Below are 24,594 nucleotides of genomic sequence, written 5' to 3'. Positions count from 1 at the left end.
TTTCCCTGATGTTGAAGGGGGACTGGTTCTATCGCATGTTTTTGTAACAGGGATTGAACTTCTTGTTTGAGGAGAGAGAGATGATGCGAGGACATTGGACGTTGTTTGGGCGGTATGTTTGGGGGGGATTGTATGAGTTCGAGGCAGTAGCCAGACTGGATAATTTGTCTTACCCACCTGTCTGTGGTGATGGAAGTCCAGACAGGCAGGAATTGTTGGAGTCGCCCCCCGACCGGAGTGGAATGGTCTGGGGGGAGTGGTGGCAAGTCACTGTTTGGTGGCTGGTGAGGTGCGGGTGTTGTTGTTGTTGCCCCGTCCTCGACCTTTGTTATTGTTTCCCCTATAACCTCCCCGGAAGTAACCTCTGTTAGGGGATGTTTGTCCAGAATTTTTAAAAGTGGACGTGGTCTCAGTTGATGTGTTTTTGGAGCCTCCTCTATAAAAGGAGCGACGAAAGGAACCCCGGTTTTGATGAGACTGCAGTGCTCCCATAGACTTGGCAGTTTCATTATCCTTTTTCATTTTTTCTAATGCAGTATCCACTGCAGGGCCAAATAGCTGCTCTTGGTTGAAAGGTTGAGCTAGAATTGCGGTTTGAACCTCCGGTTTAAAACCGGAAATACGGAGCCAGGCATGTCGTCTGAGTAAGACGCCAGTATTGACCGCTCTAGAAGCAGTGTCTGCTGCATCTAAGGCGCATTTAATGGAGGCATTAGATATTAATTTGCCTTCTTGGATGAGGTCAGAGGCCTGGGACTTAAAAGGTTCAGGCAGATGCTGCATAAGGTCCTCAAGTTGGTCATAATGCGCTCTATCATACCTGGCTAACAGGGCCTGGGTATTCGCAATACGCCAATGGTTAGCCGCCTGCGCGGCGACCCGTTTGCCTGAGGCTTCTAAAAGCTTAGACTCCTTGTCTGGGGGAGGCGTTTCTCCAGTTGTCTGTGAGTTAGCGCGCTTCCTGGCATTTGATACGACTAGGGAGTCTAAAGGGAGCTGGGCCTTAATGTATGCAGGGTCTTGCGGGGCTGGTCGGTACTTTTTTTCGATGCGTGGGTTGAGAACCCTAGCTCGAACAGGGTCCTTAAAGACTTCAGTAGCATGCTTTATAACCCCTTTGATCATGGGCAGTATGTGAACAGTCTTTTGTGACTGCTCAAAGGTATCAAGGAGAAAGTCCTCTTCAATGGCGTCTGTGTGCATTGTAACGCCGTGGAATGTTGCTGCCCTATTTATAAGTTGGCCGTACCCTAGGTGGTCATCAGGAGGGGAGGGCTTGGAAGGGTAGGTAGTGGGGTCAGGCATGTCAGGTATAGGATAAGACCAGTCATCCATGGGTGCTGGGTCTGGGAACGTAAAAGGGTCGTTTGGGTCAACAGGATCATCAAATAAATCAGGGTCCGCCCCTCCCCCTAAGTCATCATTATCATCCTGTGGAGGAGGTGAATGATAGGGAGATGGTAAAGGTAAAGGTAAAGGTAAAGGAGAATCAGGAGGAGGAGGGGGGGACGGGTTAGGAGGTAAAACAGGAGAGGAAGGACGAAGTGGTGAAGTAGCACAGTCCTTTTTCCGTATGGGAGCTGGGGGAGGTGTAGTGTCCAGCTTCCGCTTTTTATATGGGATGGCAGTCACATGTCCCGTTTTAGGATTGATGTAGATCCGCTTCTGAGTAGGATCTGGTCGAAAAAGATCATCTGGCTCCGAAGGTGGTGTCTGTGACATCCGCTTCGGGTCTTTATGAGCTTGTTTCGGCGGGGACGCAGTTTTCGGCGCCGATGATTTTTTCGGGTCCGATGGATTTTTCGGTGTCGACTGATTTTTCGGTGTCGACTGATTTTTCGGTGTCGACTGATTTTTCGGTGTCGACTGATTTTTCGGTGCCGACTGAGTTTTCGGTGCCGACTGAGTTTTCGGTGCCGACTGAGTTTTCGGTGCCGACTGAGGTTTCGGTGCCGACTGAGGTTTCGGTGCCGACTGAGGTTTCGGTGCCGACTGAGGTTTCGGTGCCGGCTGAGTTTTCGGTGCCGATGGACTTTCAGGCATCGATGTTGAAGAACGTTTCGGTGCCGGTGGAGACTTCGGTGCCGAGGAACGTTTCTGTGCCGAAGGAGATTTCGGTCTTGGAGCCTGTTTCGGTGCCGACAATGGGTGTTTGGGTGCCGAGGGTGTTAAAGGCACAATTAGGTGAGGTTTGCTCGAGCCCGAGCCACCCACAGGCTTAGATGTCTTCGGAGCCGGGCCCGAGGGTGGGGCTTCTGAAGAGGATTTCCGGTCGCGACTGGGCCCAACAGGCGGAGTCTTGACCAATGCTTTTTTGGATGGGGCAGGGGCAGGGGGGGTGGTACTCACACGCTGCCCTGGAGTGATGAGGTCATCGGAATCGTCGGCTTCGGACACGATCTCGAGATCTTCGGTGTCGTCTTCGGGAACATCTTGAGCAAAGATGTCCTCCGGTTCTGGAGCTGGTTTGGCCATAATATGGCGTCGAGCTCTTCGGTCCGGAGGGTCTTCTTCGAACGGAAAGCGGAACAAGCTGGACAGGTGGACTCGTTGTGTTCCGGCGACAGGCAGAGGTTGCAAACCTCGTGGTGGTCACTGTGGGGGAACTTCGCTCCACACTGGGGGCATTTTTTGAAGGGTGTCCTGTCCATCAGCCGCTTCCGGAACCGGTCCGAGTTGATGTCGACGTCGATGAAATGAAGATTAAAGAGTTAAATTGATTGCTGGAAGTTTTCTGCTGGAGCGGAAAAAAGTTCATCCGAACCCAATGGCGGAAAAAAACAATCTGCCGATGGAGTGGATGCCCATGCGCACTGTTGTCCAGGGGAGGAGTCACCAACCTCGTGACCAAAGGCTTCTTCCGAAGACAACAACAACCTGCAATCATCCGAGCCCAACACCAGATGGCGATCTTATCCTCAGTGTGTGATCTGCAGCTCATATGCCTCGAACTGTGTAGCAGAGATGTACCTTACTGATACAGCGGAGTATGATCCTCCGTATAAGCTGGACAGACTTCTTTTTATTTTCCACCCATGTACTAGATCACATACTCCATTTCCCCTTCTGGTGTTGTTAGCCCAGAAATGCTTCCGTAGAGCTCTGCATCTTACCAGACATCTCACGCCATATGTGCCCGTAATCCCCATACTGGGAATGCCAAAGGAAGGGGGTAGGGTCAGAACGATTGAACTTGCGAACTGGCATGCTGCCGATATAGACACGCTAGGGGACCTATATACAGAGTGTACGCTGTGGCCCTTCCATTCTCTGATGGAAGATGAAGGTGTTCATCCTGGACAATTTTTAAACCATACCTCTTGGATAACCAAGTTGAGTTGTCCCTGGGGGAATGTTTCACAAGAACTCCAGATGCATCTCTTGATACAGTATATACATGTGATGGGTGCGGGGCGGCACCTGATAAAATGGTTAGCAAAATCAATATGTACACACACTTTGGCCGACTTAAAACCTTGCATAGTAGATGGGAGGCAGACCTGTCCTGACCCTGCATACCTAAAGAGTGGGCTATGATGCTTGAGAGTCCCAGACATATTCCCAGAAATGCAAGATTAAGGTTGATCCAATCCTATATCATTCATTAGGCATATCTGTCCCCAGATAAAATAAATAGGTATTTTAACAGAGTGGATACTTGCTGCCCTCATTGCAAGCTGATGAGCGCCGGTCTCCTGCATATGCTGTGGGCATGCCCCAGAGTACAAGAATTCTGGCATGGGGTGCTACAGCTACTGAATTCAAGCACATATAGGGTATTGCCAAGTGCATGGGATATTTCCCAGAGATAAGGTACAAAAAGCCTCCTCTAGATTCTTAGACCTGGGGTTAACAGTGGCCAAAAGACTCGTCACGCGTTGATGGAAAGCTGAATACCCACCCCAACGCTTAAAGCATGGACACAATCTATGCTGAACAGGGCTAAGGCGGAGGCTGTCTCGTTGATAAGGGAGGACACACTGGGGCTGCGTAAGTACCCCATTTCAGCAGCTTGGAATGCAATCCTGACAGCGTTACAAGTAGCAATAACCCCGGATGACCCCCAAGACATCCCCTCTACTGATTAATTTACCTTGCACATGTATTGTAGTATGGCCTGGTGATGGTGTGATTTAGCGCACGCAACTCACAATATGCATAATGACCAAGCATGCAGTAATATGATCCTAAAACAGATACTTATTTAACTGTGAGAATTGTAGCATTAGAGTAGCTATGGACCATCTCCCTTCACCTTAGGCTACCCTACCATTTTTTTTCCATATGATTTATCGATATAAGTTCGTATTGTTATGCAAATGGTAGTTTGATCATTAATCTTGGTTTCACAGTATAACCGAAAGGAATCACTAGAAATACACATGTAAGAACAAAATGATGGGGAAAACAGGCCACTGTACTCTGTTTATTTATGGACACGTCAACCTGTCTTGATAGATATTATTTATTTGATGTATTGAATGTGAGTTATTATGCTGTACTGATCTGGGTAGCATAATATTTTTCTGCCCCGTTTTCTTTTTCTTTGGGATACTACCTAGAAAATGTGATTTATGTTTATGCTAACTGGTTCTCCAAATAAGCTATATGATGTAACATGTTTTATCTATATACAAAACCTAATAAACAGATCAAACAAAACAAATTGGTTGGTAGGAAAAGCAATAGCATGTTGAAATTGGAGAGTAGGCAGGTCAATATTTTTCCGAGGTCTTTTGAGGGTCTTAGAGTTTGATGGGATGGCTTAGGGAAGAATTTACTGATAAGTGTGTGGGCACATGTTAGGAGGTAAAGTGGTTACATTAATGTGCTACTCTATTGCTGGCTGCGTGAAAGGGTTTCCAATGAAGTTTAAGAAGTGTTAAACAGTATAGACTTTTTTTAGGCTAGGTTCTCATTAGTATTTATACATTCAAGGATGGAAAGGTGTATGATTATTTTGATGCATGAATATGTGTATGGTTCTGTGGCCAGAAAAATGTATGCACAGTAACTGAAATGTGTGTTTGATTCTGTGCACAGATGTATGTGTGTCGAATTGTGGGTGGAAGTACGGAGAGATGGATCAGTATAGATTTTGAGACACATGAATAAAAATGTGTGTATTAGGGTCGTGATGGTTGTGTCAGTTAGGACAAGTACATGCAGATGGACATAAGAATGTGAACTGCTACTTTAGGGGACAGAATGATAGATGTGTAAGTGTGATGGATTTAAGTGTGGGATGAGTGGGTGCATAGCAGAAACGTGGAGATACAGATGCATACAGGAATATGGACAGACAACAGTGTGGAAATAGATGGCTAGAATGTAGAGATGTATAGACAGATGTGCAGGGGTACAGGACATAAGTGATGGAATGGACAGACAGAATTCTGGGGGTGTGAGCCGGAAGAGTTTGGATGGATGGATGGGAGTGAGTGTAGGTTTGAACTACATACCAAATGGGCCTTGCCAGATCTGGCCTCTAGCAAACATCTATTCGAGTACAACTGGCAGCACTGTAAATGTTACATGAAGAGACCTGAACAGGGCTAACTTTTCATGCAACCAGTGGTAGAAATTTCATGAACTTACTGGTTCGAGCTCCATTCCTGGTACAGGAGCTGAATGTGGTGTTTTCCAAGATTATGACACTGGGATTTGAGGCAATTCATTTTGTTGACCTTAAGTTGTGTACCTTGAAAATAGCGTTCCTGATGCCCATTTACTCAATAAGGAGTGTTAATGAGCTCCAGGATTGAACGGATAGATGAGGCTATTTTTATACATTCCGTTGTGCTCATTTCCCACCACACCCCCTGACCCTACAGTGATCAAAATCTTTAAATGTCAACAATGCTGGATAATTTCCTTTGCCAGTAAATATTGTTTTTCTTCATGGAAATATGCTTATTTCAAGACTAGAGAATCCGTAAAGTGCCCAACCTGTAAGGATGTCACCATCTTTTAAACTATCATCACCTTAAAGGAGTGTTTTCAAATTAATTTGTTTATGAAATATGACCGACTTTAAATATTTGTGCTTCTTTTGGAAGCACATTTAGTAATTTTCCCTTTGGAGATTTGATTACCTCTATCATTCCCCTGCAAGGGGACATCCTACTGCCAGGAGTGCATTGCAGGGTTGGTTCAAAGAGCCAATGGATGGGGTGATAGCTTTCCTGTGAAGTAGAGTGTGGACTATTGATAGGGTCTGAACCAGCTTGTCCAACAATATTGACTCGCAACTTGATATACATAGGCAGCTATGCTCGCTTATCTGAGTCTAAGAAACATGCCATGTGGCAAGATGTTGAGCCTGTGTTTGGTGGACCCGTCTAGACTGGCCGGTTATGAAGCCCTCCAATCCTCTTTGAGGTACTAGTGGAATAAGTAAGAGGAGAGTAATTGAAACAGACACAATGAACATCGAAGAAGACAAATATCTTTACAAACAGGACTCACAGGCTTTGAAATGGGTCAGAATGCATTTCTGAAATGGGTCGGATGGCGTTTCCCATTCTTTATCTGACGTTACTGGCTGCTCTTCACTGTAAGGAATATGCTACTTACCAGTATGCATCTGTTCTTGGCATGTAGAGCTGCAGATCTACACACTTTGCATAGATCGCCATTTGGTGTTGGGCCCGGATGTTTGCAGTTTGTTTTTCCTCTTGGAAAGTGTTTGGAAGTCACGAGGTCGGTGACTCCTCCCTTGGATCGTATTGCGCATGGGCTTCGGCTCCATCCTCAGATTGTTTTTCGCCAATAGTGAAAGTTGGAGCATAGTAATAACAGTGAAGAAACCCATGTGTGTTGTATCTAAATAAGATAGACTGGAACAGATACAGGTAGCCGGGGAGGCGGGTGGGCGTGTGTAGATCTGCAGCTCTACATGCCAAGAACAGATGCATACTGGTAAGTAGCATATTCCGTTGGAGGCATATGAGCTGCAGATTACACACTTTGCATAGACTATATAGCAGTTCCCAACCTTAGCGGCGGCCACCGGTATCTGTTGCAGTGGTTTGAAATAGTGTTTTTAGTACAGCCTGGCCCACACTAGCTTGTTGCTTGGTTTGCACATCTACACAGTAATGTTTAGTGAAAGTGTGCGGTGTTGACCATGTAGCTGCTTTGCAGATATCATCGAATGGGATGTTCCCTAGAAAAGCCATAGAAGCCCCTATCTTTCGTGTAGAATGGGCTTTAGGGGGAACGGATAGCGTTCGTTTTGCTTTGTGGTAGCAAATCTGGATGCATTTTACAATCCACCTAGCTATCCCTGATTTTGAGATGGGGTTGCCCTTGTGTGGTGGAGAGAAAGAGACAAACAGTTGTTTGGTCTTTCTGAAAGGTTGTGTTCTTTGAATATAGTAAAGTAAGGCTCGTTTGACATCTAGCGTGTGTAGAGCCCTTTCTGCAACAGTTTGAGCTTGCGAGAAAAATACCGGTAATTCAACCGATTGGTTTAGATGAAAAGGGGAAATGACTTTAGGTAGGAATTTTGGGTTGGTACGGAGAACAACCTTGTTCTGGTGCATTTGGAGAAAAGGTTCTTGTATGGTAAGTGCTTGTATCTCACTGACCCTTCTAAGGGAAGTGATGGCTACAAGAAAAGCTGTTTTCCATGTGAGAAATTGCAGTTCGCATTTATGCAAAGGTTCGAAGGGCGGTCCCATTAGCCTTCTGAGAACTATATTTAAGTTCCACACAGGTGAGGGTGGTACTCTGGGGGGAATTATTCGTTTTAGGCCTTCCATGAAGGCTTTAATGGCAGGCACTCTGAAAAGTGATAGGTGCTGCCTGTTTTGTAGGTAAGCGGCAATTGCTGCGAGGTGTAGCCGAATGGAGGTATATGCTAGGTTACACCTTTGTAGATGGAGTAAGTAGCATATGATGTGTTGTATAGACACGTTTAGAGGATTGATTGTGTTGTTATGGCAATAAACAACAAATCTTTTCCACTTGGCAGCGTAGCAGGCTCTAGTGGTAGGGCGCCTAGCTTCTCTGATGACGTTCATACAGTTAGGGGAAAGGTTTAGGTATCCGAATTCTAGGATTTCAGGAGCCAGATCGCAAGGTTGAGCTGAGCTGGGTCCGGGTGTCTGATCTCTCCATGGTTCTGGGTTAGGAGGCATGGTGAAAGGTGTAGCTTTTGGTGTGGTACTGCCGAGAGTTCCAGCAGCGTGGTGTACCACGGTTGTCTGACCCATGTTGGAGCTACTAGGATCAGTGTGAGGGAATGCTGTTGTAGCTTTTGCACCACTAATGGAATTAGTGGGAGAGGTGGAAAAGCGTAGGCAAATTTGTCTGACCAGTTCATCCATATTGCATTGCCTTTGGGCAATGGGTGTGGGTATCTGGCGGCAAAGCTTGGGCATTTTTTGTTTTCGTGGGTGGCGAAGAGATCTATTTGCGGATGCCCCCACATTTGAAAGAACGGGTGAAGAACCTGCGGGTGAAGTTCCCACTCGTGGATGTGCTGCGTCGGTCTGCTGAGAAGATCTGCCATGGTGTTTTGGACTCCTGGTACATGCTGGGCTAGGAGAAAGATTTTGTGTGGAATTGCCCATCTCCATATGCTCTGTGCTAGTTGAGAGAGCTGTGGAGAGTGTGTGCCGCCTTGTTTTTGAATGTAATACATGGCCGTCATGTTGTCTGTGCGAATGAGTACTGCCTTGCCTAAAATGTGGCTCTGAAAGGATTTTAGGGCTAGAAAGATTGCTAGTAACTCCAGATGGTTGATATGGAGTAACGTTTGTTGCGGCGTCCATATGCCCTGCACTGTGAGGAGTAATAGATGAGCTCCCCAGCCGGAGAGTGATGCGTCTGTTGTTAGTATTATTTGTGGAACCGGGTCCAGGAACGGTCGACCTTTGGAAAGGTTTGTGGTGTTCCACCACTGCAGAGAGCGATGGGTGCGACCGTCTACCAACACCAGATCTGTCAGTTGCCCCTGGGCCTGGTTCCATTGGCGCGCTAAGCACTCTTGGAGTGGACGCATCTGGAGCCTTGCGTGGGGCACTATGAAAAGGCAAGAGGCCATCATCCCTATCAGTTGCATAAACACTCTTGCTGGAAGGGAGTGTTGAAGTATGAATCTTTGACGCAAAGCCTGAATGCTTGCAATCCTGGCCGGATTGGGGTAGGCTTTGGCTTTTGAGGTGTCTATGGTGGCACTGAGGTATTGCTTTAAGTGGAATGGTGTTAGCTGGGACTTTTGGTGGTTCACCGTCAAGCCTAGCTGGTGAAGTAGTTGGATTGTAGTGGCGGTGTGGTGAACACATTGGTTGTAGGACGTGGCTTTTATCAACCATTCATCCAAATATGGGAAGACGTGAATGTGCTGTCTTCTGAGGTGTGCCGCCACTACCGCTAGGCACTTGGTGAATACCCTTGGTGCTGTTGTGACCCCGAATGGGAGCACCTTGAACTGCTAGTGTTGCCCGTCCACTACAAAACTTAGGTACTTTCTGTGAGCATGGTGTACCGGAATGTGAAAGTATGCGTCTTTCAAGTCCAGTGTGGTGAGGAAGTCGTTCTGGGAGAGGAGTGGAAGCACCTGCTAAAGCGTTACCATATGAAAATGGTCTGAATGTATGTATGTGTTTAGGGGCCGGAGATCTAGAATAGGTCGTAGAGTCTCGTCCCTTTTTGGTATTAGAAAATATAGGGAGTAGACCCCTAAATTTTGCTGATTGGCGGGAACTTGTTCTATTGCCTGTTTTTGTAGGAGGGAGATTACCTCCTGTTTTAGTAATGTGGAATGTTCTTTTGACATTGGGCGTTGCGTGGGTGGAATGTTTGTGGGGGTAGATGTTAACTCTAGGCAGTACCCTGAGCGAATAATTTGAGTCACCCATTGGTCTGAGGTGATGGTCTCCCAGACCTGAAGGAAATTTTGTAGTCTGCCCCCGACCGGAGTGGGATAGTCTGGAGGGAACGAGGGGAAGTCATTGGGTAGGCGGTGTGGCAGAGCGGGCGGTATTTGTTTTGCCTCTGCCTTTATTGTTATTGCCCCTATAGCCGCCTCTTTGATAACCCCTTGTGAAGGTGGACTGAGTGGGGGATTTGTAGGAAGTGGACGCGCTATCTGAGGAGTAGCCTCTAGACGTACTCCGAAAGGAAGAGCGGCGAAAGGAGCGCCTAGGAGGGTGTGACTGCAGGGCTCCCATAGATTTCGCCGTATCAGTATCCTTCTTCATTTTTTCGAGGGCCTCATCTACTTTTGGGCCAAATAGGTGTTCTTGGTCAAAGGGATGATTTAGGATGGAGGCCTGTACCTCAGGTTTGAAACCTGATATCCTCAGCCAAGCATGGCGACGGAGGAGGACACTAGTGTTAATGGCCCTGGAGACTGTGTCGGCTGCATCTAAGGCACAACGTATGGAGGTGTTAGTTATTGTCTTACCCTCTTGAATTAATTCATTGGCCCTATTTTTGTATCTTTCCGGGAGGTGGTGCATTATGGTTTCTAATTCATCATAATGCGCCCTATCGTATCTGGCCAATAGCGCTTGGGTGTTGGCGATACGCCATATATTGGCTGCCTGTGATGCAGTGCGCTTTCCTGACACGTCCAGTAGCTTTGACTCTTTGTCAGGTGGTGGTGCTTCGCCTGACGCCTGAGAATTTGACCTCTTCCGTGCAGTGGAAACCACTAGGGAATCTAGTGGCGCTGGCCCTTTGATATAGGCAGGATCTGTGGGGGCAGCTTTGTACTTTTTTTCTATGCGCGGGTTAATGACCCTGGCCCTGACTGGGTCATTAAAAACCTCTGGCGCATGTTTTACCACCCCCTTGAGCATAGGTAGTATGGAGGTAGACCTATGTGCGGTATCAAATGTGTCGAGGAGGAAATCCTCATCCACTGGGTCAGTGTGTAACTCTACCCCGTGATAATGTGCCGCCCTCTGAAGTAGGTGGTGGACACCTAGTGAGTCTTCTGGTGGATCTGGCCTGGAAGGATAAAGGTCATCTTGTGGGACGTCTGGAATATCTGGGTTATTGTAGTTGTCCCATGGGTCTGGGGATCCTGTAGGGGTGGGGTTTTGGGGCACATCCCCTGGATCGTGATATGGGTCCCCCTGATCATCTTGGTCTGGAGACGGGGTCGGAGAGCGATGAGGTGGGGGTGGAGAAGGCAGAGGGGGCGGAGGTGGAGAGGGTGGAGGAGGAGGTGGGGAAGGTATTCTGAAAGGGGAGGTAGCAGAGTCCTTCCTCTTTGGAGGTGGAGGCGGAGCCGGTTTGTCCAAATGTCTCTTTTTGGAAGAGAGTGCCAAATGTCCAGTTTTTGGATCCTTAGTAAGAGTTTTTTGTAAGGGATCCGGTGTAAACAGTTCCTGTGACAATGTTTGTTCCGTCGGCGCCGAGGTCTTCGGGCCGATGACTTTTTAGTCTTGTCCGTGCCGTGCTTAGCACTGGGCTTGGGAACCTCCGATTTCTTGGTCGGTGCCGAGGCGGGCTTCGGCGTGGAAGTGTCGGTGCCAAGGGCCTTATGGGGTTTGGTCGGTACCGAAGATGGCTTCGGTACGGAAGCTCTGGGTTTCGACACCGAGGACTTAGGTGCGGAGCTCGGTGTCGAGGTAGAGGCCGGTTTCTTTTTTGGTGCCGAGGTGTGTTTGTCGGCACCGCTGGAAGGCTGGCTCGAGCCCGAGCCGCCGGAAGTCTTATTTGGCTTCTTCACCGGGCCCGAAGGTGGGGTGTGTGAAGCAGTGTCTTTGGTCTTGCCTAGGCCCGGGGGCGAAGGCGTGACCTAAGCCTTTTTGAGTGTCGGTGCGGGTGTGGGGGGGGTATATTACTCATGACCCTCTGCGCCGGGGTGATGTCCTCTACATCGGAGTCGTCAGCTTCGGAAGCACTGACGAGGTCCTCTTCGGTGTGCTGCTGTCCCGGATCTTCGACGTTGTCTCCGAAGATGTCGACTGGAACTAAGGTCGAGGAGTGCGCCATGTTTCGTTTGGCTCTTCGGTCCCAAATAGTCTTTTTCGATCTGAAAGACTTACAGGCCGGACAGTCTCGAGCCTCGTGTTCAGGGGAGAGGCAGAGGTTGCACACCTCATGAAGATCGGTGTGGGGGAATTTGGACCCACATTGAGGGCACTTTTTGAATGGAGTTCTTTCCATCAGCTGGGACCAGAGCTTGGGTAGGTCCGAAGGCCGCCGTCGACGACTGGAACCGAAGATTTGTAGATGAGAAGGTGATTGAGGAGATCGCGATCGGAACAATACCGCGATGTGAGTGAGGATTCCGCTTCGATCGTCGAACTGGAAATGTTTGGAACCGGAGCGCGAAGATTACATCCGAGCCAGATGGCGGAAAAAAACAATCTGAGGATGGAGCCGAAGCCCATGCGCAAAACGATCCAAGGGAGGAGTCACCGACCTCGTGACTTCCAAAGACTTTCCAAGAGGAAAAACAAACTGCAAACATCCGGGCCCAACACCAGATGGCGATCTATGCAAAGTGTGTAATCTGCAGCTCATATGCCTCGAACACCTCTTTCCAAACAGCTCATAACCTTTAAAAACCAGCTGAAAACTCTGGCTAGTAGTTTGGGTTGCAACCACTCTACTAAAACGTTGCCAGGTGGCAAAGGTCCAAACTACAGCATATGTGATGGTATTCTTAAAAGACCATGTTCTAACGGCAGGATTTGCTTTGTCATAGCCTGTTTCCCATGTGGGAGGATAATTTTCATCCATTGATCCTGATCATATATTCTTAGCAGTATTATGCACTCCGTGACTAGTGAGACAGATCCTTGTGGCACTGAGTTCATTGATATCCTAATGGAAGAAGCTACCATAACTAAGTCTGGCCAGTCAAAGAAGGTAGTCTGAAACTGAGGCCACTATTACTTCTTATAGAGATGTGGCCAGTATTGATGCAAGTGTATTGATCAGGGCATACGCTTTCATTCACAGATGATCTCGAAAAGGCAGGCAGTGGATAGTCTTTACCAGATACTGTTCCGTGACAAACATGAGCCAGCTTTGTTGGCACTGACTGGCCAAACTCCTCTAAGATCTACTTCATAAGGGTTACGCAAGTCATTGTGCCTCATCTTAGAATGGGAGAGTTAGGACAGGCACTCAATGGTAACCTTCTGGTCTGCTATGTCCATGTCATCATGAGGCAGCTGGTCATGATAGTGCTCTTCATCTCAGAAGCAATCATGGTGGCATTTAATTTCTTGAAAAGATCATCTAAAATGCCTCAGCAGTAACAGAAAACGGATCCAGATAGGTCTCCAATGCGCGAGGTGGTTCCATAATTATCACTTATAATGAGGTTAATAACCTTGGATGCCCATTTGGCAATCATTTAAGTGTGGAACCCAGGCTAGGAGGCTCTGCCCTCTCTTGATGGAGATTCAAGTGGCAACTGTTGCCAGCACAACAGTACAACAAACCTAATGTATCTGACTTCTAGCTGACCAGACTGCCCGACAATATGATTAACAGTTTGGAAAATATTCAAATGAAGGCAGATACAGCTTGCAACTGAGCTGCTATCTGGTTCTTTCTTCAACTGAATAAAATCAAATAGATTAGCAATAATGCCTCAAATCATTCATGCACCAGCAGACTATTATTATAAAAATCATTGTACACTAAACAGATGTTGAGCTTACCAAATAAATTGTTGAGCTTTACTTTTACTAAATTGTACAGCAAAGCTATAGGCGGTGTGATGTTTTTCAGTAGCTGGTGCGATCTTTTGTAACGCCCACCTGACCCATCTGAAAATGGTACCTAACTTACTTAACATAGAACAGCAAATCAGTGGTGTAACATTAGCCCCTGCAGCCCGAGTGAGTGGGGGGCCGGGGGCTCCAGGGGCCCCTATCAGCACAGTATACTAACTGGGTCTGGGACCAAAGTGGTGGGGGGGGGGGGCTCCCTGTACTTTGCAGGGGGTACCCTCAAGTTTTATTACACCACTTCAACAAATCAAGAGCATGCTTTTGAAGTACACAAAGGTTATCACTTGCGTCACATATGGATGTCCATTAATTGCCAAAGCACATTATATATTATAAGTCGAAGTACACATAAGAGATTAAGTGTGCTCGAGTAACAGGACATGTCTGAGGGTTTCCAAATCAAGTAATTATTATTACGCCACCAATGCCCGCGAATACTTGAGGATTTCAAGGTTTTCATTTTTAAGAACCTCATTTTACAGTGTCTGTATTTTCTTATGTCTCAAATGTACAATCACCCACCTGGAAGTCCTCCTAGATAGGTAACAACCTGGCCACTCATTGCTGTGCTCAGGATGGAAAGTTGCTGCTCCAACTCCGCTTTCTCAGAATAAGTAATATCTGTATAAGAATCCGCAATCAACTCCAGAAACTGCTTACTCACTTTCAGCCACAATTGCAGATTTTTGTTAGTGCACAGCCTCTTGGATGTTAGTTTTGCAACTGTGACATTTTCAATAGTAACAAAGATATGCTGTAGAAAAGAGGACAAAAAGAAAGAGCACAAATACATATTGTCAGTAAACATTATATCTTTACAGTTCTAACACATTTAAGTCATTAGGGTACAGTAATCCTTTCAGAAGCAAAAATATCTTAAGTCTTTACTTAATAACAAAACTTAAATACTTAATATTTCAGCTAAAACTTACCCAACTTTGACCATTTCCAGTTGAGACCACCCTTGTGACAATTTTGAAAATTTCAATTAGGTGCTGAATTTTTCTAGAACTTTGTTGCACCCTAACAGCCATTCTAGTCAGCGGACTCTCTGAAAAGAAGTCTCTAATTGGTAAATCTCATTGATAGCTATTTGGGGTTGCATTTAATTAGAGTGTGTTTTAGTGAAGGTAGATAAACCCCTGAAATACATGATGTAGGAGACAGTATAAACGTGGGCACCACAAAACATAGATTCCGTGAGCTGCTGCCATTAACAAAGTTTGCCACTGCGGGAGTACTCATTGTAGTGAGAAAAAAGTTATCACAACATATGCATTCTTACTGATACTATTGCAATGGTCAAATAACAAAGAATATCTCATTCAACTCCAGAGGCCATGCATCGTTTATTTTCAAAAACCAACTTCAAGGGAAGGGTAGTTGGTTAATATATACAACAAGAGAGACCAACTAATGTAGCTCACATGAAATTACAAGTGTGGATGTTGTGATAAGCTAGTATATAAGGATAAGCCAGAGTAACACAGCACATTTATTGAAACAAATTCACAGATAATTTTGGAAATGGCATGACTTCTAATTATTACATCCACTATACACAAATTATTTTGACTGGATGATATTCTGATACCCTACTGTAACCATAGATTTGGGTGTGATAAAAATAAACCGTTGTGCTGCATGATCAAATGTGTGCACTGTAGATAATTGTAGCATGTTAACATGAAGAACTACAAGTAGATTTGTGTTTTCAGTGCAGGCTTCTAACTCCTAATTTCAGTTTTTATTTCTGCACATCAAATCTGTAGTTTCTATCAACTTTGGATCGATCATGTTCTTACAATCACAGTTAGATAATACAACCTTTTCACGGGTGCTTAATTTGAGCTAGTGGTTTCCAGTGCTCGGCACCAGCACTCAATGGTCAACACCAGCACTAAGACAGTCTGCCACATAGTGGCTCTGTTTGTCTAAATTAGAGCTAAGCACAGCAACAATTCTTCATTAATTAATTATACATTAAAAATGGCTAATACCCGCTGCCCAAGCCATTCTTGTGGCATTGGGGGCCTAGAATAGACTGAAGTGTCAAGCTTGTTGGGTGTGATGGCTACTAGTTGTGTTGTTGGTGGTGTCATTGGTGGCGTTGGCAATGGGTGGTGAATGCTGCAGTGGTCTCCTGATGAGCGCCCTGACCATTTTCTTTTTTTTACAAATCAAGCATTTCTTTTTATGTCTAAAGAAAACCTCATTATTAAATGACATGCCCAAAAACCATGAAATGCCAATTATATATATATATATATATATATATATATATATATATATATATATATATCAGAATGGAACACACTAAGGGATAATTTGATGCCTTCCTTTTGAGACTGCACCATCCTCTAACAAAAAAGAGGCTGAGGACTGAAATGATGTTCAAACCATGTCAGCGCAGCCAGCCAGACTAAAGAATGCGCCTGAAACACCTTGGATCCTACAAAGGACTTTTTAATAATGCTTTAGTATTGCAGATGAGAACGGAACCCACTAAGGGATAATTTGATGCCTTCCTTTTGAGACTACATACCCCAGCATGCAACATCACTGTCACGGACTTAGGGCTGAAACAACCAATGAAAATCATGATTTAATTTAAATAAAAAGGAAAGCGATCCAAATCTCATCTGTATTAAGCTACCTATGATTAAGAGGTGCAATGCCTCGAAACGCGTCAGGCTGTAATGTTTACCGAGGTGTGAGGGTGCTGTGTCAATTCAGGCCGGATGGTGGGCTCGCTGCTGAGTGCGTCCTTGCAGCTTCAGGGCACTTTGGTGATTCATCTAATTTGCGCAGCAGCCCCGCCGCGGAGGACTGAACCATCTTTTAACAAAAAAAGAGGCTGAGGATTGAAACGATGTCCAAACCATGTCAGCGCAGCAAGCCAGACTAAAGAATGCGCCTGAAACACCTTGGATCCTACAAAGGACTTTTTAATAATGCTTTAGTATTGCAGATGAGAACGGAACCCACTAAGGGATAATTTGATGCCTTAGTTTTGAGACTACATACCCCAGCATGCAACATCACTGTCACGCACTTAGCGCAGCCAAACAAGGGCTGAAACAATCAATGACAATCATGCTTTAATTTAAATAAAAAAGAAAGCGATCCAAATCTCATCTGTATTCAGCTGCCTATGATTAAGAGGCGCAATGCCTCGAAACGAGTCAGGCTGTAATGTTTACCGAGGTGTGAGGGCGCTGTGTTAATTCAGGCCGGGAGATGGGCTCACTGCTGAGTGCGTCCTTACAGCTTCAGGGCACTTTGTTGATATATATATATATATATACACACATACATACACACAAATACACGTGTTGGGGTCTGGTATTAATTACACTTGCAGATTTTACCCTTCAGTTATGTCACATTATAGACTCACTTTTGTATAAAGCCAAATGGAATCTTATTTACCTGCATTTTGACATAGGTACTTAAAGTTTGAATCTAAGCATTCCTAAACACTGTGTGAATTGGAACAAAACTATGTAATTATTTTATTACTAACAGATATTATAGACAAATTATGATCCTGATATCAGAAATCTTCTCAAGGGCAGTTTGTCATTGGAATGCATTTGGGAGGTATCTGTTTTTGCAAGAAAAAAAAAATAATTGTTCAATTTTTCCCAGTCCAAGGGCCCACCTTTTTTCATGTTGTTTGTGAAAGCAGTGTTCTTCTCGGTCTTTTTTGCTATTCATACAGACTTTCAAATAGCGAATATTAATGTTCAAAAGTAAGAACATTTAGGCACAGACCTAATTTATTTCTCATTGCTAAGGCCCTCATACACAAATTAATTTTACTGTTGCGAAAGTCTAATTGGACTCTTTATCACAGCAAAATGGCATTTTTAAATGATTGAAACCCAAATTGTGTTTCGGTAACACATTATGGAATTGCAATTTGGGTTAGGGCATAGATACCAAATCGGTATTTGGAAAGACGGTGCAAAGGGCCCACTACCTACCTCTAAAAAATGGTTGTAAAGTTTTTCACTTTTTGTTTTTATTTTAAATGCATCCCATTTAGCTTGTCAGAAGACAGGCTTCATTTAAAAAAAGATAGCTTTACTTAAAAGCAATCCCAGATATAGTGATCTGCGGACACAAGCAGGACACCATGCCTGTGACTCTAGCCAATCATAGAGAGTCACAATTTGCAGCCTACCTCATACATTTTAATGTGGTAGGTCAAACTGAGACTCACTTCGATTCAGTGTTTTGTAAGCCAACCTAATAATACATAGGTTATTTTGCAAAATATCAATGCATTCAGGAGAAGTTTGTGCGCAAATGGCGACCACTTTTACCGAATCAATCATAACACATTCCATATAAGTATTCACAAATCAGTATTTGTTGCAATTTAAGATTGCATATTTGAAATATTAGCATGTGAGGCCTTTAATTAATTCTTATTGGATTGTGGCTTTTTCCTGGCAGCATTTAGTTGATAATTTGGATTTAATTTGACCCCATTTTCTATTCATATTTACAGCCATCCTCACCAGAAATAAATCTTCTGTTACAAAGTGTGAAGGTCCAGATGTGATGACCTTCCAGGCTGCAGCCCACTAGCACTCACAGCAAATGGCCCCTTACTCTTTGGTCTATAGCGTCTTGTGTCCCAGAGTTGTCCAGGCACCATTATTTATCTTGTCGGCCGGGCCCAGCCATACTAGTGCGTGCGTAACCCAAAAACTCATGAAGTGGCCGGATGGGTCACTACATCCCATCCAACCTTTGGACAAATAAAATAAACATCTGAACAGATAACTCGGGAAATAAAAATACAAAAGCCCAAACTGGAACCATGAGCATCTCAGGGACAAATGGATTGCAGGATAGAGAGAGAGAGAAGATTGCGAGAAGAGTGAGAGAGAAAGAGAGCGAGCGAGAGAGAGAGCGAACATAACATAGGGATAGGCAAATAGGTATCATTATGGCACGACAGTACATCCATCAATCCTGGACTCCAGATGCTCACAGCAGATGTAGTCTCTGAGTTGCAGACTCGGCTACGGGTTGGGTCATATTATATGGATGCCCCCGGCTACTCCTTTCTCTGGAAGACAGGACCACACTGTTCTCTACCGGGTGTTCTTCTCTCAATCGGGGGGAGTGACTCCAATTGCTTTCTTCTGGTGCTGGAGAAGAGGAGCTCCCAAATCCTTGGCTCACCCTGCTTGCATCCAGCTTGCACCACAAACAGTTCTCAGAATCCTCCCCCACGACAACCAGGTGGATTGTCCAGAACCAGGATATATTACTGGACACTTCGTTGTTTCCCAGCTTGGCAGTCACCATGGTTCCTTTGCTGCCTGTGACTTCCCAAGGCTCTCTCTCAAACAGAGTCCAATATTTCCACCCCGGATGGCGATCTTTGATGACAACATGATCCCCTACTTTCAACATCGGTTCCACCTCTTTCCTGCCTCGACTGGCCTTGTCGTTCATGGCTTTCCTTCTTTCAAGGGCTGAATTTTCATCAATAACTAAGGGTTGCTAGGAAAGGCCTGCTGGCAGCAGATCATGGGTGGGCCTTCTCATTATCAAGTCATTTTGCGCACACCTCGTCGTGCTGGGTACGCCCTCAAAAACTGATGCAAACAGCATTCAGAGGCATCTCCGTGATCTACCCCAATCCGGACTGCCCCGTTAAGTGTCTGCATGAACTTCTCCACCTGCCGATTGGCTTTGGGCCATTGTGGTTTGATGAGTCAATTAAGACATTTAACTGTTGGAGGTATTCACAAAACTCCTGTCCTTGAAACGGTGTCCCGTTGTCGGTTTTGACCTCTTCTGATATACCTAGCAGGGCATATACTCTCTCGAGCTCAGGCCTGGAACACTCAAATGCAGTGGATTGGGCTATTTCTACAATCTGGAATTTGGTGTAACTATCAATGAGGACCATCATCAGGCAGTTGTCGAGGCTTACAGATGACCATGGTTGAGTGAGGGCATCTTCAGTAACCACTGGTGCCACGGGCGGTTATAGGCCTGTGATAATGCAGGTCCGGCAGTTCTTCACTCGCTCTTCCATCATTCGATCCATTCCTGAGGACCACACCTTGCTTCTTAATCAGGCTTTTGTTTTGGCCATGCCTTGGTGTCCTTGGTGTGCTAGATCCACAGTGCGAGCCCACAGCCTCTTTGGCATGACAATCTGATGACCTCTCAATACCAGTTCTTCCTCGCTTTCACTTAGTTCATCTCGGCAGCGCCACATGTGTGTGCAGCTTTGTTGTTCCTTCACCGTGAGCAGCGGCAGCAGACAAAAGCGAGAGCCCAACTCAGCACACCAGAGAGCCTTCCGAACCATCACGGAAGTTCTTCCATTTATGTCTCTTGGGAGCCTCAGTCATCCACGTTATACAGGCATCTTCCTTAGTTGCTTCTACGATTTCCACCACAGACAGCGCACTTGGACAAGCCATTTCGGTAAACATTCTGCTAACTCTTCTGACCCGGGATTGACCTTCCTGTGAGAGTTTGGATCATCAGTCAGAGGGTGTTGTGACAAGTAGTCTGCAGGGTTGTTCACCCTGGCCCAATAGGGTACACATCAAATGAGATTGGCTGAAGCTGGATGCCCATCTCTCGAACCGTTGCGAGCTGATTCAGCAAATAGAAGTACCAGAGGCTTGTGATCTGTTATCACCTCGAAAGGGTGCCAACACAGGTATAGCTGGAAAGGCTTACAGGCCCAATGAATGGCCAAAGCCTCCCTTTCAATCTGGGCATAGTGAGTCTCCACTGCCAACAACACCATGCTTGGATACGAAATAGGAACCCATTCACCTTCACTGTTGGCCTGCAAAAGTTCAGCTCCAAGCCCCACCGGACTGGCATCAATGATGAGTTCCGTCTTCCTAATAGGATTAAAGTAGGCCACGGTGACACCCTGTAAAAGCACCTTCTTGACATCCTTAAATGCCTGTGCCACCTTGCAGTTCCTCTCCCAATTTGCATCTTTGTGAGTTAACACTCTCAGCTAGCATGGCCATGTTTGGGATAAACCTGCCACATTAGGCCATCCCCATAACACTGAGTATTTCAAAAGGATTGCGAGGAATGGCTGCAGCTTTGATGGCTTTGATCTTTTTCGGGTCGACTTGCAAACCCCCACTCAAGAATTTGTACCAAAGAAGTCAATCTCATTGGTGTACAACAGACATTTCTGTCAGTGTAGCGTCAGACCACTCAACCAGTCGCTGCATGGTGGCACTTAGCCTCAAGTGATGTTCCTCCAGGGTCCTCAAGAATATCAGGATGTCATCACTGACATTAAGGTTGCCAATCAGACCGGAGAGGGTGTTCCTTATTGCCTACTGGAATACTTCGGCCGCTGATGATACTCCAAAACTGAGGCCCTTGAACTGTTGGAGCTCCAAATGAGAAGAAAACATGGTGATATACCTACTCGATTCCTCCAAGATGAGTTGGTGATATCCGGAATTTAGGTCCAGCTTGGAGACCTTTTGACCCCATACAAATCTGACACTATGTCGTTGATAGTCCGGGTGATATGTCTTTCCTGGCTTCTGGCCTTGTTTGGTAATTTCATGTCCACACATTGCCTCAGTGCCCCAGGCTGTTTTGGCTTGGGAGCAATTACGAGTGTGGATACACACGTTGTTGGCCCTTTCGTATTCTCAATCACTCCAGCACGCTCCAGTTGTTGTATCTCCCTTTCCACCAGTGGACGAAGATGAAAGGGCACACTTCTGTGCCACAGTGCTATGGGACGTACTGTGTTGCCAATAAGCAGTTTGACTTGGATGTCTTACAGGCATCCCAACCCTTTAAACAGTTCAGGGAACTCCTCTAAAATGTTCTCCATGTTGGACTGTTTCATAAACACCACTAGCCCTAAGTTTCCGGCTGCATGATAACACTTACTTTAGTGACAGTGTTTAGTTTTTCACCCCTGTTGGTGCAGTTAGTGCTGTGTATCTCTAGACACGTGTTTCAGGATAGTTGTCCTTCCTCAGTAGAGTGCAACACATTCTTCTGGGGGTTCTGGGATGTAAGGTGGTGAGCCCTCACCCTCCTCCTCTTTGCAAAGGCTCCCTTGAGCTACTTTGCTGATGAGCTTGTGTTGATACACCTGCACCCAGTGAATGGTACAGAGACCTGAGAAGACTTTAGGCAGCATTTCCAGCACCCCAAAAATGACTTGTTGCTCTCTTCTGATGTAGTAATGAATCCAGAAACACATGTCTAAAGTTACACAGCACAGGTAGCACCAATAAGGGTTAAAAATTAAAGACTACTACGGAAGTAAGTGTTTACATGCACTGCATTTACCAAGATGCATTGGGGCAAAATGAGTGCTGGGATGTGAGGTGATGTGCTCCCACCCTCCTGTTTAAACTTAAATATGTTTGAGAAATTAATTTGAAGTATGGTGAGTATATGGCATTGCTGATCAGAGCCCAAGTTTGTCACATAGTTTCTCTGCTCCCACCTCTATCCTCGTTCACCTATGTTCTGAAGCCCCTAGGGATGACAATGAGCCCATCAGAGTGCCATTGATCTGGAGGAAGTGTGTGAGTGCAGCCGGCGTAATGATGGACGCCAGTCTTTGAGACACTCTGGTTGACTCACCTTTCCTCTCTTCACGGAGGAGAGCACCTTTGCAATAGTGACTTTCTTGTGGTGGTGGTGGCGAACCCAACTTTCACAACAGCTACCTCCCTACAGTATGGTGAGGGTCAGCCAGGGGCACCGGACTGCCCTGAGATGAATTCCACTCCAAGGAGGACCTGGCCTGGCAGTTCGGACTGGACTGTTCCCTCTGGGCACAGGGTCAAGACTGATTTGCATATGGCTGGGTTCAAACTGGAATGGCATGGTGAGCAAAAAAACTATGGATTTAGGGCCAGATCTCTGTACTGGGGTGAATGATTGACATTGTTCTGCATTCTGTCCATCAATTGTTGTTTTTGCATTTGTCACCCCGAGTGGGACGGGTATGCCAAGACGTGGGTCACATGCTCTCCATGCCACTGGAGTCAAGCTATCCTGTCAGAAGAGGGGTGAAAACCCAAAACTGGTCCTAGGATGCTTGTTTCCAGTCCTGGGAGGACCTGGCCTGGCAGTTCGGGATGGACTGTTCCCATTGGGCACAGGGTCAAGACTGATTTGCATATGGCTGGGTTCAGACTGGAATAGCATGGTGAGCAAAAAAACGATGGATTTAGGCCCAAATCTCTGTACTGGGGTGAATGTATGACATTGTTCTGCATTCTGTCCATCACCTGTTGTTTTTGCATTTGCCCTGAGATGCCAGCAGGGAACAGTGGAAGAACTGTGCCCTCTGAACACTACCACTATCACTGCAGTGATTCTTTTGAAGTCGCCTTGGAGGATGAGAGAGGAAAAAGAGAAGCTGATGAAGCAGACTTAGTCCTGCATGGCTAACCACAGTTGACTAAAGACCAGACCACAACTGATATTGTGTCTCAAGATTACTGGCCTCCTGGGCATATTGGCTTGTTTAAATTGATGCAGGATCCAAACTTTGTGCAACCCTGCAGACCTTCACCAAGTCTTTGGTTTTTGTATTGCATGGGCCTCCATGTCCAAAACGAACATACAAAAAGACAACTTTTTCAACCTTTGGAAAGTACACAAAAATGTGAGGTGCCTGAGGACTTTTCAGTAAAATCTGGTCTCTCTAGTGGAGAAAACACTTTTGAACTTTCTGAATGCACTGCTCATAGAAGTGATGACAAGGACTAAAAATGTTAATGGTGCACTTATGCTGGTGGAGCCAAAATGTAAGGCTGGCCAGTGAAGTGGAAACTTTAGAACCCAAGCAAGGAAAAATAGTGCACTCGAGGACAAAATAAGAAAATGCAATTGTGCCAAATACTAAATTAGACAAAATATATGACACTCTGGGCAACCTGCACAGATTTTCTTTATGTTCCATCTCATATTTCAGCTAAGACATTAGTAGAGGAGATGCCCTAAGTGATAGAGGGCTGTTGTGGCCAAAGGCTGAGTGACAGGTAGTTATAGTGGTTTGAGTACTTTGGTAGGGATTCAAAGGGAAAACAGAGGTGTTAGGAACTGTGATGGTGGAACAGTGCTCACTGGATTTGAGAGACATTATTATTAAGACTAGGGATGTTTTCTTCTTTGATCAACGCACTGTCCAAAAATAGGATGTCAAAGGAGAACAGAACATTGGTAGTGGCATAGGTGGGTTTCCCTAACAGGCTTTGGGTGATACATTGGGATTACCACTTTATAATCACACAGATGGCTTTTTATAGTGCATTGTTCGGGAGCTTGGTGTGGGACACCTGTTAAATATATGTAAGTATAGCACATCTGGTTCACCTAACGATGCTCTTGGAGATCTGAAGAGCCGGGGTTTTGTTCAAATCAGGCCAGAGGCTTTCTTTTGTCTTTTCTAGTTAGTGCCAAAGTGAAAATGTTCAATCACAGTTAGGCTGGTGTTTTTTATTTCTTGCTTTGTCTCTGTGTTTCCCTCTCGGTTCCTTCTTGACCTTCTTGAGTTATAATGCATAGAACTTTATTTTCCAAAATTATACCCACGAGTAATCAGACTCAATCTTGCCTACAATGAACTTTCTACAATTGTATGATTGTTCTGGGGGTCCCAACCTCATCCCAACCCCACTCTGCCCCCTCCCATTCCTCACCACAGAACAAAATGGGATAAACACCCCTGGGATGAACTTTGGCATAAAGATGTCACCAAAAATGAATTTACCACTTTTTTGATGATGGGAAATGTATCACTTTTTTCTGTTTACTACTCTGTATGGTTATTTCTTTGCCTCTCTGTTGCCCCTTTGTTTCTTAATGTCTTTCTCGT

The 24,594-nt window shown here is 45.6% G+C and overlaps 1 protein-coding gene across 1 annotated transcript in view; it reads right to left on the bottom strand.

Moving 5' to 3' along the window:
• PROS1 (protein S) overlaps positions 1-24,594 on the bottom strand; it is a 308,818-nt gene that overhangs the window by 46,857 nt on the left and 237,367 nt on the right. Inside the window, exon 14 of the mRNA XM_085622337.1 lies at positions 14,238-14,469. Coding sequence (XP_085478463.1) covers positions 14,238-14,469 — 232 coding nt within the window. The remainder of the gene's footprint in view (positions 1-14,237; positions 14,470-24,594) is intronic.

This window comes from Triturus cristatus, chromosome 8, assembly GCF_964204655.1.
Source record: "Triturus cristatus chromosome 8, aTriCri1.1, whole genome shotgun sequence".
Lineage (NCBI taxonomy): Eukaryota > Metazoa > Chordata > Amphibia > Caudata > Salamandridae > Triturus > Triturus cristatus.
Note: the sequence above shows the minus strand (reverse complement) of the source record. Positions and strands in the feature narration are given on the sequence as shown.